Genomic DNA, 19,291 nt, shown 5'->3' on the forward strand with positions numbered 1-19,291 from the left:
TATTAGTTGTGTAATGATTAGCTGCTGTCTAAGCTAACCAGAAGTGTAAGACTGATAATAGAAAGAGAATAAAACTGCATGTTAATGAAACTTGTGGGTCTGAGTTCAGAAAAGTGGGTGGTAAATATTGATGCCAGACCCTTAAGAACTGTTCATAACTTTTAATTTGGACAACAAGGATTAAACCAATGTTAAAATGACATAAAATCCAAGGCCTGGCTGGTAAAACCAGCCAACTATAAAGAGTTGAGGAATGAGAGACAGATGGAGGGAAACGGGGCAAAAAAGAAAATCAAGCTATAAACTGAAGTCACCCTCAATATAAGGATTCACAGATGCAGGGGACCAAAGTTACAAAAACTTGTTTCTTCTAAAATAAAAAAGGTCTTTGCTGTGAAAATGATGTGTAGAATCTATGTACATCATCCTCGATTCATGTATGCATACAAAAAAATCCACATCACAAGATGCTTGTGTTCAAGTATATTCACCAACTTCATCTCCATGAATTAGCATTCTCGTCTTTCAACATTTTTTTTTTTGAAATAAAATGTCCTTCAAAATTAAAAACAAAATGCAGAAACCACATTTAATGTCCTACCAATACATATATACTGTATAAATACATACATAAATATATTTTACATACAACAGCCATAAATTTGAAAAGGGGATATACAGAGTAAAGGGTAGGGGGGTGGTAGTGTGTGTTTTAGCTTGTGTTGTAAAATGGTTTGTCCTTCTATGATCTTGTCAGTCAGATACGTTGGTGTGGCGCTGTGTGTTCGTGTTTGTCCTTCCACACAGCGCGCACACACATCAAAGTTGTAGCCTTCTCAGTTGGCCCAGTAGGGAGAGCTGCCATAGCTCGACTTGTTGACTTGGCTCTTCTGCTGCAGGCTGCTTGACTGGCCACGCTGGCTCGGACCACCCTGAATGTGAAAAAGAAATGGGAATGATCAAAGAAATTCTAAAACAGGGGAAATCTGTTCAACGCCTGCAAATGATCAGCAAGAGCTACCTGTCCATCCTGAGCTAGATGGTGGTGCAGCAGCTGTGAGTGTGGTTGCTGGTGAGGCAGGATGTGGAGGAATGGGGCTGGTGCATAGCCTCCAGGAGCTGCTCCAGGGTTCAGAGGCCCTGGACCCCCCAGTGCTGAGGGCAGGCTGAAGGGGGGAGGGGTCCCCGCATGGAAACCCTGCTTATCAAAAGACTGCAAAAAGGGGATAGAGGAATAATCAAACTTGAAACTTAACCTCCCCACACAATCTTAGTTTTATTTGTATTTTTGTTGAGTTGTTGGAGGCTCACCTGGGTCTTATTGTAAACACTTCCACTGATGTCTGGCACACCAGAGTTACTGGACGTCACCGAGACGCCTGGAAAAGCAATGGAAATTATATTTACACATTAGACTAAGTTAAAAAAAAAACATTTTAAAAGACATTAGAAAGGGTGGTATTTTGCTTTGTACCTTTGCCAGGCCCAGAAGCAGCAGATTTGGCTTGTGCCTGTGAGGAGGAGTTGTATCCTTTACTGTAGTCCACTCCTGCTGGCCCTGCTGTCAGCTCTTCATACCCTGGGGGGGGGGGGGGGGGAAGACAACATTAATATCCACAAAATATAAAAATACAAGATTTTGGAAAGCACTTAACCTTAAATCTGACATATTTCACAAACCCTAAACTCATTTGTGACTTAATCCTTGTTCTTACTAACCTGAGCTGAAGGTGTGCTGGCCATAGCCGCTTGGCTGCTGCTGGGTCTGCTGCTGGAAGGGGCTAGCAGAGGGGTTTCCCAGACCGAGACCCATACTGTGCTGCTTGGCTGAGGCTGGCCCCCCAGGAGGAACAAACATAGTGTGGCCATACTGGAAGGCAGCAGCACTTGGTACAGCACCGGGGACCCCTGGGTAGTAAGGCAGGCCAGTGTAACTGTAGCCCGGAGGAAGGAAAGCCTGCTGACTGCTGTGGTGCTGCGGCTGACCCTGCGGCTGAGGCTGGGCCTGTTGAGGCTGAGGCTGGGCCTGGCTCTGTCCTTGGCTCTGACCCTGGGGAGGCTGTGGAGCTGAGAGGCTTGTAGGGGGAGCTGGGGAGGTGGAGTCATTCCTGCCGAACTTAGTGACTTCACCTGACAAATGAGGGGAATATAACGTGAGTACACCAAAATTAAATCAAGTTAGACAGTGTGAAGGAGAGTTTTTACAACTCTGGATCCACTTGTCTCCCTCTCTCTCTCCTATGAACTGATCTCATTCAATAATAATGTGCTTTACCTGAGTAAGGGTTGTTGGTTAGGCTCCCATCTCTGCCCGAGAGAGTTGCAGCGGGGCCGGGGAATGTGATTCCATAGAAATCCTGCAAAGAGGGCTGAAGGGACATTACAGGATCAGGATGGCATCCACGGAACAATCAAAGAAAAAAAACGACTAGAGTAAGGACTGTCGATAAGGCTTACCATTGGCAGTCTTGACTGGAGCATATGGAGGTCCTCATAGCCATAGATTTGCTGTAAAACACAGGATACATATATAGTCATCTTAAAATACAGCAAATCATGTCCAAACGCAGACAGGTATACAGTACATATGATGAAAAATATCACATTTTGCAGTGGCAGATTTAAAAGAAAAACAGGCACACTACAATGACTCCATTGAATCGTCTATATACAATATATACATATATATATGTAAGGCTACTTACTGGGTATGCTGGCAGTAGCCCCCCTGGGCCCATAATATACTGGTTAGGCAGTAGAGGAGGCACTCCCTGGGACAGGTTAGGAGGAGCTTTACCTGTCAACACAATGAAAGAATACCCATCACTATGAGATTCCTAACTTACATGGGAATAATTCTTCCTTCTTTTTTGTCTCAACTCCTCAGGAGGAAAAAAAAAATGTTGTGTGTGTACCAGCAGAGGAGGAGAGCAGGGGTGTGGTCCTTGGTGCAGAAAGATTGGACGCGGAAGTAGCTCCATTGGAGCCGAGTCCCAGCGCTGCACTGGTGGCAGCGACAGAGTGAAGTCCAGCGGTGCCAGCGAGAACACCGACTGTGTGGCTCATGTTGTTGCCCATGTTGGGCAGGTTGGCCAGGTGGCTGATGCCACTGCTACTGTTGCTGCTGTTGTGGGTTGAGTGGAGTGCTGAAGCAGGGGGCTGCGATAATGTGTACGAGCCAGAGGAGGGAGCCAGAGAGCTTACACTGCTGTTGTCAACGCTCGTGTACTGTAGACGGGTACAAAGAGGGGGATCAGTTGAATTTGGAAGTAGTCTTTTTCAGATATCGGTGTGCTGTGCATGCATGGGTCTGCATTGCACTGCACCTTTACTACACAGTGAACACCAAGGTGGGATGGCTCTTTATTTGTATTTTTTTTTAAATGTTCTTTTTGATATTATAAATATATTAGGCAAACTGATTCAACTGTTTGGTGGCATATTAGAATTCAGGATCAGAAGGTTAGCAATCATGCTGGTAGAGAATGAGACAGGAACTTACAGTGAGGGAGCTGGAGCCCAGAGCTGAGACTGAGGAATGACTGTTGACATGGCTGTAGAGGGAAGACATAGAAGTTAGAGTGATGAAAAGAGTACTGGATTAACAGCATTATAATTCAGTTTGTATAGCAATTCTTTTCTTGATTTACTTCCGATGTTTGATCTTTTTGTTAGACGCAAAATACCATTTTTAGCATAGTCTGCTTTCTGATGAGCATGCTGACTTTACAAAGAAAATGAAACTCTGCATTGAAATAGTCAATAGTCAGCCCTGTGCATAGGTGTCACCTGTTGAGTGAGTTGAGCTGGCTGACTGAGGGCAGGTCTTGTGCCAGGCTTGAGAGTGTGCTGGAGCTGTGTGCAGGTAGGGATGAGGATAAGTGTGAGGAGGGTGCTGAGGAACCGTTACTGCTGATGTTCATTGACGGCGAGTCTGGCTTCGGCGTGGAGGACGCTGAAGAAGCTGGGGAGGAGTCAGAGAGAAAAGAAGTCTTTATTTGTAGTTAAATAGAAACATGGTTGTTGGTAAACTTTACAACATAAAGTATTCAATGATCAATTTAAAAAGTCATTGGTTACTTACTGTCTAGAACAGCGGAGGTCCTTACACCATTCATACCATTCTGGTGGTGAGAAAAACACAACTTTATGTTTGTGTATATATTGAATAACAGATGTCAAACTCATCACATTCTCCACAGTAAAAGGTGAATACCCTCAACGGAAGGCATCAGCTACATTTCTTTTGGGATATTGGCAATGTTTCTGCTCAGGTGTTGATGGCAAATAATAATAAAATCTTTCTAATGTAAAAACTAATATTGAAACAATGTGTACATTCACAGTGAGAATTAATGCCGGCTACTCTACTCACCATGACTGGCCCTGAGGTGTCTTTGCTCTGGGAGAAGGCCAGTCTCGTGTGAGGTGGCATGGCCCCGTCGTAACTCCCACCCACCGAGGAAAAGTGAGAGGAAGGGGGTACAGAGGAGGAAGTGGTAGAGACTGTGGAAGAAGAGGAGGGATGATTGGTGGAGCCAACAGTCCCTAATGAAGAGGGAGGGTGGCTGGATAATGCCACCGCGGAGGAGTGATATACTGGCTCGGATGATGAGAGGGGGAGGGGCAGGGCGACGGAGAGAGGGCTGCCCAGCGACTCACTGCAAGATAACAGCAGGGAGACATCATGTTAGGAGACAAAATGAGCAAAGATTAAGAATTATGTGGAACAATTTTCAAATGAGAGTTAAGTTGCCTTCCCTGGTATCATACCGTGTCTTTAAAGAGCTAGTGTCTGAACTACTGCTTAAACATGTGACTTATTAACCAGGGCATGTGTTTGAAAGATTCAGTGTGTGTTTATGAGCGTATTTGTAATTATTTTAACTGTTTTTTTCCTTTTTCTATCTTTTATTGTATTGCTGCAGTCTCGGTCTCACTGGTTTCTGCCTGCTAAATTAAAGAATAAATACAAATGTAACAGAAGATTTGGTTTTGGGAAATAAAATGTGAATGTTGCAATACTATGAAAATTACAAAATCCCCAAAGCTAGCTCAGGGGTCACAGTTTGTGTTATACCATGACCTAAGGAAAGTCAGTAAACAGCAGTGACAGTACCTCAGTGGTTTGGAGTACAGGCTTGTCTGGCTCTGTGTCCCTGGTGCAGTTGGTGCTGAGACGGGGGCCGGTGTGGACTCCCTGGAAACTGCACAATTATCCACAACTCCAAACTCTGGCAATGCCGACTCTGAGCCAAAGTCTAGAGCCCCGAACTGCAAGTTCAGCCCAGGGATGTCAGCTGAGCCTGGCATCTCTACTGCCGTGGAGGGGATCTGCGAGGAAATACAGGGGGAAAAAAAACCCTCAGGTCTCAGGATAATGATAATAAGTTTATATAACCTTTCAGTTGTAAAGCTGTCTATTAACAGACAGGTTTTCCAGGTGTAAAACCCCTGTGACTTAGTTCAAAAGTAGCAACATGCTCTTCTGTTGCGGAAGATCCATCTCTTACCTTTGATGTGGGAGGTATCCTTCTTTTCTGGCCTTTTAGTGCTGCCCGTTGCTGCTGCGGTGTAGTGCTGCCCTGAGGGTCCAGCCCTGCACTGGGAGCAGGAGGTTTAGCACCGGCAGCAGCCATCACCGGGCCTGCCTGTGAGGGTGTGCTGCTGTGCTGCGGAGCATGTGAGGCTGAAACGGGGGCTACCTGTTGTTGTGATGGCGGGCTTGCTTGTCGTGCCAGAGGCAAGGAAGGAGCGGCATGCCTCTGAACCAGCTGGCTCAGCACAAGAGACGGCTCAGGCTGCAGGCCAAATTCACCTGCGCACACAGACACACGACAAAACATAGGGCAAGGACTTTAAATATGAATACTAACATGATTAGTTATTACATGTGCTTACAATACATAGAACACTTACGACTGAACTGTGAGGTCAGCGAGTTGGATTCTGAAGCCTTAATGTCCCAGCTAGATGTGGAGGGCGGAGGTAAAGATCCTCCAAGGACTGGCAGTCGGCCAATAGAGGTGCTGCTTCCTTGGGTGCTGGCTGGAGGTGCAGCCTGGGATGAAGGTAATGGCCCCAAGCCAGGACCCTTCAGCTGCTCCAGTATCTGAGCTCCAGCGCTGGGTTGAGTCCTTTTGGCCTGGCCCAAGTCCCCGAAACCAGCTCCCAGAACTGATGACTGGCATAAACATAAGAAGAGATAAATCTCTGCCTCTGTTTGGATGTGTAGAAAAAGGGTAGATAGTATCAAATGCAACTGTTGTTACCAGAGCTGCATGCGCGTAGCTTGTGCTACTAGTGGCGGCGCGACTTGGAGGTGGCTGCTGATGCTGCGGCGGAGGCTGGTGGTGGTGGTGGTGGTGGGAGTTGGTGAAGACCAGACTCTGCGAGGAAGAGGATGAAGGGGGCTCTCTTCCTCCACCCACTGGCTTCTGCAGCAGAGAGACGAGGTCCAGACTAACAAAGAAAGAAATTGATGATTTATATATATTTTTTAAATGGAGAATACCAGCTTAAAGGATGGCAATGTAAAGTATTACATTCATATTTCCATTTTAGCCAGAGCATTTAAAGTGACCGGATGTAAAATATACCATCCAAAAGTACATTTAATTTTACATTTGTGACAGGCAGCTCATACGGATGAAACCAAAACTACAGAGTACCTTTAGTCACATAATAGATGGCACACTGTTACATTGTAGTAAGAGTCCCGGGCTATTTTCCCATACTATAACTGGACCAGTTTCTTACCTTTTCCCAGGTGTGATGTGATTCTCAGAAGGCGGAGCACATGAGGATGTGAATACTTTGGTCTCTGAGAGCTGCAGGAATACACAATATAAAAAGGATATTAAATGTGCAACAAAACATTTTCTTTGTTAGACCGACTATCTTGCTATGTGTCAACTCACACTAACGTCTTCACTCCAATCCTCAGCTGTCCAGTCATCCAAAGTATTCCTCCAGGTACCAGTAACTAGAGGACAAAACAAGATGAATCACATAGTTCAAATACACATGGGATGAGCAAGTAAACAAGATGCAGGATGCATGTAGTTTATCTTCATTTGTAAATGACACAAAGAGCTAAACAGTACCGTCTGCTTCATGCATAACTAGAACATATGGAGTGGAAAAGAGGTTACCTGTACCATCTGTGCTGTTGTCGGCCACCGTGTCCCATGACTCATTCTGTGTGGTCCCAGTACCAGCCTCTGAGGTATAGTCTGCAGGATTAAAGGTCCTGGGAAGGATTAAAGATGACGTATATTTAGTTACACTCAAATAATTAACTGCAGGGCCATGTTGGATTTTTGGTGTTGAGGGCAAATCCCTATACTTGTAAATTGTTTTCCTCATAACCCACATCTGGGGCCTGTACTACAAAGTGGTCACACAAAGCTGGTTATCAACAAGAGCAATCAACCCAGAGTTTCTGTTAGCATGTTCACTTGAATGAGCAGTATATGACCAATCAGACATGATCAAATCTGTCAGCAGCAGATCATCATATTCCATGAGCTCATAGATCTGAGTAAATCTCCTGTTTATTCCATTAAATGAATTTGTTGCACAGAGGCCTATAGTCTTGTGGCACCTTTGTCAGTTAAATACGTCATATTATAGCTGCAGCCTTGACAGAAACAAACAGGGCAGTATGGAACTAATAACAATGAATATGAAAGTATTTAGTATGCTAAGAGATTATCTTGCGCCTAAGACGGACAATCAATACCTTTATTATCAAAAATGTATCATTAATGATTAAAGTAATTGTTTTCTGTTCACACAGGCCTAGCCTGATTCATAAGTAAACCAACAAGGGACAGACAAAGTGTTTACCAGTACTGCTGACAGATGTGATTGGTCAGTAGGCATTTCTTCCTACAAACTGATCTCCTACCCTGAACATAGGTGTTCAGCATAAGTTTCCATGGCGATCTACCAAGGTAAGGTCATAGTGCACCCAAACTAGTTGGGGCATGGGTGGTCTAGGGGTTAGTTTGGGTGCACTGTGGCTTCATTCCGACATGTTATCCCCCACACAAAAATAAATTAATTTAACCCTGAAGCAAACTCAATAACCAAAGAACCTGCTTCGTAGTACAGGCCACTGAAGTAATACTGTTTATTGTTAATGCTATTCATGAGGCAAAGCTCCCATTAGAGGCCTTTCAAGCCTTTAGGTTTGTGATACAAGGTAGAGAATAAAGTGGGATATATTTCATATTTTTTGGGGTACCACACAGGGTTTGAACTGTTGACCAAGGACATCATGAGATACTACATTCAAACCTTTTGGCGGAAGAGTCCCTTGAATGTGCTGCATGTGTGTTGTCACCATACCCCATGCCCTGGGCTGAGAACCGGCTCCCTGCTGGTGCTCTGCCTCGGCCTCGGCCTCCAGATCCTGCTAAACATTCACACAAAAGTCAACAACATCAACCCAAGTGTGAGTTGTACTAAAAAGAAATGAACATCTACTTATACTTACCTCTTCCACCTCTGACCCTCCGACCTCGATCTGAACCTCTGTCCACTGGTGTCATCTCTACGCCGTTCTCCTCTGGACGGCCTGTGAAAACACAAGCAATACAATAAAGATAAGCAACCACGTTGGTAACAGTATCATGTGCTTTATTTTGATACTGAGAAGCTAGAGACGGTTAAGGATTTTGAGGTTTTCACTCCATACCCTGTCGGCTGCGGCTGGCTCCCTTGCCCTTGCGAATGGCTGCCGCACGGCCCTTGCTCGCCTCCCTCTCTCCTTTCTTCTCCCTGTTCTCTTTGTTCTCCTTGCCTTCTGATGGACCCTCCTTAACCAGGGGCTTCTTCTTCCCAACTGTCTCCCAGGAGGTCTAAAAACAAAGTAAACAACAAAAAAACACACTAAAAAATAGACTTAGACTAGAGCTGCCATGAATCACAAGTTTGAAACTCCTTTATTTTGCATTTCAAAACAGTTTTTGAGTAGCTTTCATTTTTATTTTTGGTTTCGTCTTGAATTAAGGGTACTTTACTTCCTGTTTGGATACAAACCTGTTTTTATTTTGAAATAAAATAAGAAACTTCAGGTAGATCCAAGTTTACGACAAACTTAACCACATAAAGGGGAACGTCTTACAGATTAAAAATTCAATGAAAACAGCTAAAGCCTCTGGTGCTCTTAACGTCATTAAAAACCATACTTGACCTTCAGTTCGAGAGCAGAGAGACACTACAACAAGCTCTACAGGACTCCACAAAAATATTTATGGAAAGTCAGAAAAGCAGTGATGCCAGCTCACTTTTGACCTTGTTCTCTCAAGTATGAACTGTATTGCAGGAAACAAATACCCTATGAGGTCATCTTTGTCTTGAAATAATCATGGCTCAGTTGTGATGTGTTATCCCATCCTTCTTGTCTCCCATAGTTGAACAGCTGAGCAGTATGGCATGGTAATCTGGACTTTCTGTTCATCAGTGTTGTTCAATAGGATTGTTCAATTGTATTCTCAGTGCACATCACTAAAGTTCACTAATAGAAGATTAAATAGTGGTAACTTAATATTACCTGATGCTTTATAACCACATATAAACAGCTTTTGTTACTTTATAATAACATCCATATAATGCTTAAAGGTGTTTAAGAGACCAATTATTAACCGCTAAAAGCATTCACTATGCAAATACAATTTATAGTATCTATCAAACTTTTATCAAGGTGAACAGTTCATCAATTGAAACTTTATTGTAGCAAATTAACCATCTACTAAGGTTGAGTTTATAGATGTTTTAAAATTTTTTTAATTGTTTAATGGTTTGATCATTGTTAACAAATACTTTAAACATTAAATGACATGTTTTAATGTGTGCAACAAAAACTTTGGGTAAAAGGTTTCTGTAGAATGTGATATTTTTTTCTGTATCAGCTACCATATAGAAGCTATAAACTTGTGATTTCCCTTGACCCAAATTGATATAAAAATAACATCAGTAAACATTTAAAGTTTATCATTTCGGTATCACTTTTATGTTATTATAAAGTGTTACTCTATTTTTTTATCCAAAACTGGAGATTTGCCAAAGTGCTTTGTTTAACTTCACTATAAAAGATGGCAAAGAAACTATTTCCCTTTCTTTTCAGTGTTTCAATGGTTTTACAGCCATCTCTCTTACACCTTGAATCAATACAACTGTCACAGGGATCGCAATGACTCGATTGTCACTCTACACACTTTATATAAGGTAAAAATTCCATGGTTGTGTTTTGGGCCTCAAGTACTGCTGACACAACAGTGACCTCTACCTGAGCACATCCTGTGTAAACACAGATAGAGGATGTGCTATAAAGCCTGTATGGACATTTTGTTGATCTATAGTGGTTAATAACATGTGTGTTTACTCAGTTTTTAGACAGGTAGTAATGTAATAGGCACATTGGCCCTCACTTATCAATCTGGTGTACAAACCAGCGCAGATTTGGGTGTAGAAATCATCGTACGACAGAGTCCACGTGGGACCTATGAAACTTGCGTATCTGGCTGATCACAGCGTACGCAAGATCGGGTGTTGCGGCTGGAAACGATCGTCATTTAAATACCACGCCCCTATATATTCACAGCTCACCTGTCCTCCCCCCCAGAGTTTACGGCATGGAGATACTTAATACGGTAAAGAAGAGAAACAAGATATGACCTGAGTGACACCATAACAGAGAAAAGTAAAGAGGAATAACATTGTGTTGTCTGGCAGCCTGAAATGAAGGATTATAGAGCTTCAGAAGAAGTGCGCCTGCATGAAATCTCAACGTTGGTTTTAAATATAAAAAATATATAACATCCGTGATATGTAACGTACATAATATATATATATTTTTAATACTTTTAGTTTAAAAAACCTGGTCAGACCATACGATCACTACAATATATCCTAGTGTTGCGGGTCTTAAAAGAAGCAGCTCCCGGAGCGGACCGGAGGACGCCAGCCGTACCCCACCTGAAATTATCCCAGATCGTGGAGCGAGTAGCTTCCTTCATCGGTTCAGCCTCAATATCAGGCACAAGTGGTACAGGCGAACCTGCATCTGTGTCGGATAACGTCGGCTGCACTGGCAGCTCGCCATTTATGAGACTTTAAACGAGAAGAGAAACCTGAAACGTCCTGCATCACATGAACAAAGTGTTTGATCAAACGCTGTGCAATGTGCACTTCTCATCCGATTAGCCTTCTTTCCAAACATAAGAATTTAACACTTACATAAAAGAAGGTCCTGACTCCGTCTTACAGCCTCCAGAATTCTTTATTTGTTATTATGTCACATGTAGTCTCTGGCCTATGTGCGTCTGCTGTGCGCAATTACGCATGTGGCACATCAGCGTATTTATTATTTTAATCTCCGGACATACCGATTAATTAATGTTAATGTTCTGTATTCCTAAATATTTCATACTTCAGAGGCTAAAAGTTGTGTTTACTATCCTCTGGAAGTTTTTCTGTCCTTTTAAAGTAACTGTTTGTAGTTTTTCTGTTTTAATTTGTCTCAGTATTTTCTGCAGTGATATTCCTGTGTACATGAACGTTTAACATGTATTTACCAAAAGCAGCCTCTCTAATCTTTAATCTTTCAAGTAAATCGATTAAACAAACAAAAATTCATCAAATAAAACACACAACTAAAGAAATCACCTGACAGCTCGCGATGTGCAACATTATTTAAAAAGCGATGTAGTCTACAGAGATCGTTTGAGGTGAAGCGTAATATAAAATACATTTGTGATATCTTATCTAACAGTAAATCTGTGAACCTCTATCTATCCCTCTTAACAAGCACTGTTATAGTATGATCTAATTATTCTCCGACACAGACAGATTAGATTCACTGCACTGTAAGTCCACACTGAGTTGAAAACGTGCGTACACGAACTGAGACCTGGTGTGAGATTTGAGCGTACCCTCCGCTCACGTCCAAATTGATAAGTGCCGAACTTTGCGTGGAAATGACCGTACACCCATTTTTCTGCCGTACGTACGTTTGATAAGTGAGGGCCATTATGTGCATGTATACATCTCTATGAAGGGCAATTTTGTAGTATGTTGATTCAGTTAATTGGGATTTTTTCAACCTCAACCTCATTGTGTGTGAGGTATAGCTATTCATCGACCCACACATCCAATAGCTAATCCTCCTGTCTTTAAAAGGTAATAGGGGGCTAGAGTTGATCTTGGATGCCAATTGGGAAAAAAGCAGAATATAACCCGGACAAGTCGCCAGTCAATGATAGGGCTCACACAAAGATATAGACAACCACTGACACTCACATTCATACCTACAGGAAATACAGAATCACCTATTAACCTTCCTTCCATGTAAGCCAGAGGTACAATATATTCAATCAAAACAAATCTATTCACACCATGTAAAACAGCCAATTTATATACTTTACAATAATGGTACACTAGTTTGTAAATGTTTAAAGGGCATTAAATCAGACACACACTGTCACTTACCATGTCAGAGGTGCTCTCCAAAAGGAAGTTAATGGCTCTACTAACATCCTCATTGCAGTCATGGAGTGCTACCATGCACTCATCCTGGTTCTTCCCAGTCACTTCCATCAGCTGGTCAGAGCAACAAACACAATCCAAATGAGAAATGTCTGATAGTCATAAAAGGTGTACCAATGACAAAATACAACAGTTTTGCACAGTTATTATTTCATAACGGCTGTTACAAAAGAAGCCTTGTCTGGAAAAACGCCATAAGTGTTCCTCACCTGGTTAACTTTGTCCTCAAAGTCAGCATCATTCTTGTCATAGATCATCTGGGCAAGCCGAATCTGTTCAGCAGTAGCCTGTAACACAGAGAGCAATGTTTAATGTGTCATCAACTGAAAAACAGGAAGAATATAAGTATCCATTTTGTAGCAGACAGGGTGCACAGCAGAGCTTCTGTGAGAGAGTGGGTGTGGCCCAACAGAGGAGAGAGAAAGATGATTCCTGGCACCTGTGACCTGTGTGTAGTGTGTGAGAGGAGACAACAGGACTGACTCATGGAAGAGTTTCTGGAGGACTGCAGACACATTATTTAGGCTGAATTAAGGTTTTTGTGAGAGTAAGAGTCTCTGTGCTGCCCAAGGTTAAATGAGGAGATTCTTGTGGACACCAATAGTGGGTGGAGTGTTCTTTTTGCCTTTTTTTGGCTCGTAAGATGATTTGATCTGTTTGATGTTTGATAATCATGCTGTGGTAGGATTCTCACAGAGTTCGGTAGAACTTGATGCTGAACACACTTTCACAAAACTCCTCCTCAATAAACCTCTTTAGGTTTTCAGGGTGAGGTGCATGTGTGAACAGCTGAATTTTTCACTTTGAGAATTCACCTTGAGCGAGTGGTGGGAGATATGACCTGATATTTTTTTTTTCAGTCTACATTAACTGTATTATATCGCAGTATTACAGTACTAAAAGGGATTGTTCATTTGCATATTAATGCACTTCGACCACCCTTCTCCCCCTCAACAAGCCGGTAGTTTGATATTCAACTCATTCTGCATATGAAACCAGAAAAAAATGATTTATAAGACAGTGTGTGTTCCCTTCTCAGTAGGCTACGTTTTAGCTTGTAACAACATGCTTTTGTGGTTTTACTTTTTTCATTTTAAAACTATTTATTTTACTTTGAAGCAAAAACAAATTCAGGTGCTCTCCTTTCAGCCAATTGCAAAGTCAGATTAGATTTGAACATGAAGTAAACTACAATTAGCTCAATGAATGTCAACAAAAAAGTGCATTGGTGGCATGCTGTCATATTTCTCTTTTAGTTACCTCTCTTATTCTTGTAATGTTCAGTATTGTAAATATTTTACAATAAATTTTACGATTTAAGAACATTTCAAAAGACATCAAACCTCACACTGAAGGTTCAGACGTGGTTTATGACCAGTTTAGAGTTTTTAATAAGAGCAGTGAGGGTGATGCGCAGACGCACAGACAGAAGAGCACTCAGTTGATGTAGAAAGACATCAGTTAGTTAACAGACAGCAGCCTGCCATGTAGTTCACATACTTCACTGGTTAACATGTAAACTGTAGAGCAGATGATCAATTTCACTTTTGGTTTCTTGTCCGTCCACTTATATGCGTAATGGCACGTTCCCCGACTCTCGCTTACCCGTATAGCTCTCTCTCCCTCTCACGTGTGCAGACCCACAGTTATCTTTTAATGCATGTTTTTGACATAATGAGGGAGAGAGGCTTTCCGAAAAAGGGCGTTTGCGGCCGTTAATATACCTCGACGAGTGGGAAACACTGCACAGTACATGTTTTCCAGGCGCGCACGCTCGCTCCACACTATCAGAAACTACTACGCTACTTGAGCAATGACTGCAGTCTGTATGATCTATAGACTGTCACTTCACCGGCACACCAGGAATTGTCCCGGTTCTCCTGATTAGCCACTCCGGGTCTGGCTGCTCCTCACTGCTCGCCATGCTAAAAGTAATGTTGTTGTCAGCGTCACCAAACTTTAGCGCGTGGTGATTGGCTATTAACTCACTTGGCGAACGGGGTTTCCTCATCCCTGCGCACTAACTCACAGGCGCACACAGACAGAGCCAATTTAGAGAGAAATACAATGCGCGAAAACTAGTTCAACGCCAAACGGTTAAAACCGCAATTCACAAGTCAGTATTGAACCGCGGATGCCGAACTGAACGGTTCAATATTTTATTAAGAATTGTTGCATGCCTAATATTAAGTGAGCTTTAGAATGAGCTACAATTACCTGATATTTTCAATAACACTGTCGAGACCAGCCTACAGCTACACCCACTGTAATTAAGATGCAAATACTTATGCGTTGGGCTCAAGTGACACAGAGACAAGTTATTCAAGCACAAAGCCTATGACAGAAGGAAGGAGAAGCCCTGCGGACAAACACACCCATCTAATGTAGTTGTTATTTACTGAAACTTGGAGAGGGGAGGATTTTACAACTTCACCAAGTTGCTCTGCCACGATTCACTTTCATTGTAAACACCTGCTCTGACATGGGGAGGCGGCTGTACCCTTTGGTCAGTGAGCATGTGAGACCGCTTGCTCTGCTCTGAGTGTCTGAGCAAAACATGCAGAAGACCAGGGGACACAATATGAGACGTTGTCTTGTCAGAAATCACTCTGCTATGCTACATTTATTTAGCTGCGGCTGTGGCCTGTAGGTTGAGCAATCAGTGTGCCCTACAACCAAACATGTTTATCTTAAAGGTCCCATATTATGCTTTTTCTGGTTGTATATGCCCTTTAGTGTGTTTTCCAAGTGTCCTGTGCATATTTAGACACATCTATGTGCAAAAATTCAAAGTCCGGGAGCTGCATGTAACGCTCAGTTCTAGCCCCCCTCGAAAAAAAATTGTCAGTGTGACGTCAGTGTCAGTGTGAGATCACTGATCTAAGCCCATTGGCTCGTTGTGGCAAGCCCAGCAACTCATGTTGCATACCCATTAACTTCTGTAGCACGCCCACGATATGCCGTAATCTGCGGTAGCACAGTAGTGCTAAAGTGCTAATGTTTATGCTCCCCTCGGATGGAGCCAGTGGCTGCATTCCCAATATGGTAAAAGAGGCGGGACATTTCCGAGAACCGTGCTGAGCGACTGACCAATTACGGCAGAGCCGACAGGCCGACCAATCAGATCAGACTTGGCACACGTGGGGACTCTGAACGTGGGCACTTCAGAGCCTTAGAGAGAGTCAGAAGCGAGCCAGTGCATGGAGCGGCAGTACATGAAAACAGACACTTTTTTTATAACTTTAGCTATTGTGAACATACTTTAGTAGGTACATAGATTAAATATATGAACCCCAAAAAGGGCATAATATGGGCTCTTTAAACAGTCATGACGTCATGGCAAAAATTCCAGTCACGGCAGAAATAATACCAGTTCTGGTATCGGCAACTCTGCCACTTCTGCGTCGTCCGCCACGTGTGAGTTGTTAGTTTTACGTGCTTTAATTTGGTTTTGTGGCATGATTTTGCATTTCACTTAGGCCTCAATCGTATGACGTATGCACTGAGCTTTTCAATGACAGACTTGGCTGTCTGGCACCCAATTTTGATAAACCTAATAATGTATGATAATAATGTACAATTCGGTGGCCACTTAATTGAATACACCTGTAAACGTCCTATGCAATCAAGTTCATCACCAGCATTGCCAATGTTCTGGTTGAAAGTTTTAAAAAATGGTGACGTTATTAACACAGTATATTGGCTGAGCTGTTGACTTGATACTAAAATAATCTGTAGTTTATTACTATTACTGTAGTTTAATGTATGCGGCTGAGAAGGGTGTGCTTTTTGTGATCATGTGGTTGCGGTGGCTCACCTGTATCTGTTTCTGTGGTTGAGATGTGTGAGTGGCAGCAGGCAGCGTTTTTTCCCGAGGGCCCCGGGCCTTGTCGCCGCCCAGCGAGCTCATCATATACAGTATATACAAAACTCTGTATGTACAAAATAGAAAAAATCTGCAAAGAACACAACAAACATGGAATAATGAGTGCCACCGACCAACAGGTTATTTTCAAAACTCTCTCAGACACACACACTGGTTTCATTTCCAATGCTGTTAGAGCAGAGAGTCAATACTTTCCTTCGAAGGAAATAAGGAGTTTAATCCGAGAAATGTGTTATTGCACAATCATGAATACTGCCCTTATGGACGCTGTAAGAGTTGGCCTGGTGACAGAACAGCTTTGCTGAAAATCTAGGTCAAGGAGGGAGAGCAACTCAGTGTCCTTTTACAAACAGCACAGACCAGAGTGTGAAGCAGAACAAACACTACAAACTATGACCTCACATCCCCTCTGTTACGTAGTTCAGCGCAGCAAAGATTTACATGTATGTCACGGATCCTAAACACTACACTATGCCAGTTGAATTACTCTGAGTATTTGACAAGCGAGTCCCACACACTTTGAACGTTGCTTGAGTGTTACAAGATAAAGCACACAGCACTAGTATTTTGTTATGCCTAATATTAAACGACTGTCAACAAAAGATAAACAGAGGGCTTTATCCACCTGCACATACATTTAAAATGTAAATCATCATCACCTTGTCTTGAGTAATACTTTTTAAAGCAGCTAGACGATGGTGTCCATTACTACTATAATAACAAATAACCCTGCTGATTTGTTTCACATCGGAGAACAATAGCGACCCAGCTTACAGCGACTGAGTGACGTAGCCAAATACAAAGCTGCCATTGGCTGTTAGAATGAACAAAGCTAAAGCAAAAAGATAATCTGTTTATAAATGTGATATTCATTGAAAATGTCAAGAGACTGTAAAACCTATTTAAAAAATAGCTAAATTTGTAATTTAATCCAGTTTCGACATTCTTTAAGCGTCGACGGTCTTTGTCGCAATCAACAACAAAACAGTCAGTCAGTGGCTCTGCACAGCTAAGATGCTCATCCATATATATTAAAAACTGAAGGAAAATACGTCCACGAAAGTCACCGTAGATGTTTATCTATATTTATAATTAACCATGTTATGGTGAATTTATAAGCCGCTATACATTCTGATACTAATGCGAGCACATCGTTGTTTTTAACCAATGCTAACATTAGCCCGTCGCTTTAGTGTAACTTATTTCTTGGTCACGTAAACGACTATTATTAAAGCGTTACTGTCTATCTTCCATAATCAAATCAAATTATCTTAGTGTTGCTCTCGATTCTAACTCTGGTCGAATAGGTGCTGTTGGTACTAGGGTCTCTTTGTCCTCGCGTTAGCTACTAGCATGCTAACGCTGACACCACAGACGATGCAGTGGGGATGAAGCTAGCTAACGATGCTATCTAAATCTGTTCCAAGTTGGTAGCCAGCGAAAGAAAAGAAATGTGCGTGCTTAGGCGATTGTACGTATTTAAAGATCCACCGACTAGTTTAAATATAGTAGTTGTTCCACTAGACATTTATTTGACATGTAGACAACAGGCTGTCCAGCTAAAAACACAACTGTATTAATTTAAAAGAAAAAGAAAGGCCTCGTAGCGGAGCAGAATCCCGACATTGCTCCGCCGGGGAAACAAGACAACAGAAAAATTGCGAAAAGACATCCCTTACAACCCCGTGTGAGCGAAACAACGAAGCCACTGACCAACTATTTCAGGAAGAATGTGACTCGCTATTAGGTTTATATGCGTTCAAATAAAGGAATTGAAGTTGAAAAACATGAGAAAATGAATGTTTTTGTTACCTGCTAACACGCTTCACTCAGCAAGCAGCAGACAAGATGGTCACGTGATGTGCGCTGCTGCCGCGGTGGATGCTTCTCTCTCTTCTCCGGGTCACAACCAACTTCTTAACCTTCAGGGTTTACTCTCCTGCTGTTTGCCGAGGTGTGTTTATAATGCTGCCCTGCAAAGGCAAAAGGCAGTAACTTCATTTTTGGAACATTACAGATGTGCTTTATCATGTGGACAGATATCTTGAGTCAATTGTGTTGTTCTTTTGAGAAAATAGTAGGTTGTATTTGCCTTAACTTCCAAAAGCCCCCGAGAAACCAAGGCAGAGTGCTGTAACTTCACTCATCAGGGTCTCTGCCTTTGTATTACAGCTGAAAGAATGCTCAAACTGAGTTAAGGTCTTCTGCCTTTGTTTTGCTGCGGATCAAAGTGAAGTTACTTTTTCACTGCAGTGGAGTTAAGGTGTTATGCCTTTGTTTTAATATCTGTCATCAAGCACTTCTGACACACACAGTAGCTTGACTAAAGTGTAGCAAAGAAATAGTGTTGGTTGTGTTATTTTAACCATGCAACCAAGTGAAATACAGTATCAAATGGAAGTTAATGCCTTTTGCCTTGGCAGAGTATCTTAACTTCCAAATGAGGGTCAAAGGTCATGTTTGAGCTAAAGATTTTTATGTACATTAATAACCTCATTAAAAAGACAAAGATTTTTTTTTAGACACATTTCCAATATTCTGCCTGCAACTCATTTGGCTGGACAACAAAAATACTTTAAAGTCATTTTTCTCAGTTCTACACTCTGGAGAGTTTAGGTCTTTTGCCTTTGTAGGGCAGAATACTTGAGCCTATTTAATGGGTACTTCACTCGTCTAAAGCATTTCTACATTATCGAAATACAGAGTAATTAACAAGTGTTTATTAAACTTTAATTTCATGACATCTCCTATGTGCTTGGATATTACTATGGCTCTATAGTACCCCAAACCCATTTGATTCGAGTGAAATTTGTTTGAGTTGTAAAAATTAAGACAAAGTTTGAAAAAAAC

At 42.1% G+C, this 19,291-nt stretch overlaps 1 protein-coding gene across 7 annotated transcripts; it reads right to left on the bottom strand.

Moving 5' to 3' along the window:
- Nucleotides 1-146: 146 nt before the first annotated feature.
- ubap2a (ubiquitin associated protein 2a) lies at nt 147-16,543 on the bottom strand. 7 transcript variants are annotated; one of them, XM_061042232.1, is made up of 26 exons: nt 16,373-16,543; nt 12,765-12,842; nt 12,499-12,609; nt 8,705-8,867; nt 8,504-8,584; nt 8,356-8,419; nt 7,161-7,252; nt 6,921-6,985; nt 6,760-6,830; nt 6,273-6,462; nt 5,920-6,184; nt 5,514-5,818; nt 5,120-5,334; nt 4,376-4,661; nt 4,085-4,124; nt 3,790-3,964; nt 3,503-3,554; nt 2,916-3,228; nt 2,706-2,797; nt 2,458-2,508; nt 2,276-2,369; nt 1,720-2,130; nt 1,475-1,579; nt 1,312-1,379; nt 1,022-1,213; nt 147-932 (listed from the first exon to the last, which is right to left on the bottom strand). In XM_061042232.1, the coding sequence occupies exons 1-26, from the start codon at nt 16,466-16,468 to the stop codon at nt 837-839; spliced, it is 3,771 nt and encodes a 1,256-aa protein (XP_060898215.1). In that variant the 5' UTR covers nt 16,469-16,543; the 3' UTR covers nt 147-836. The 7 variants fall into 7 exon arrangements, with proteins under 7 accessions (XP_060898215.1, XP_060898209.1, XP_060898212.1 ...); XM_061042226.1 differs by having other exon boundaries at nt 7,155-7,252; nt 8,305-8,419; XM_061042229.1 differs by having other exon boundaries at nt 7,155-7,252; nt 16,373-16,542.
- Nucleotides 16,544-19,291: the final 2,748 nt, after the last annotated feature.

The sequence above is a fragment of the Labrus mixtus genome, chromosome 7 (assembly GCF_963584025.1).
Source record: "Labrus mixtus chromosome 7, fLabMix1.1, whole genome shotgun sequence".
NCBI lineage: Eukaryota > Metazoa > Chordata > Actinopteri > Labriformes > Labridae > Labrus > Labrus mixtus.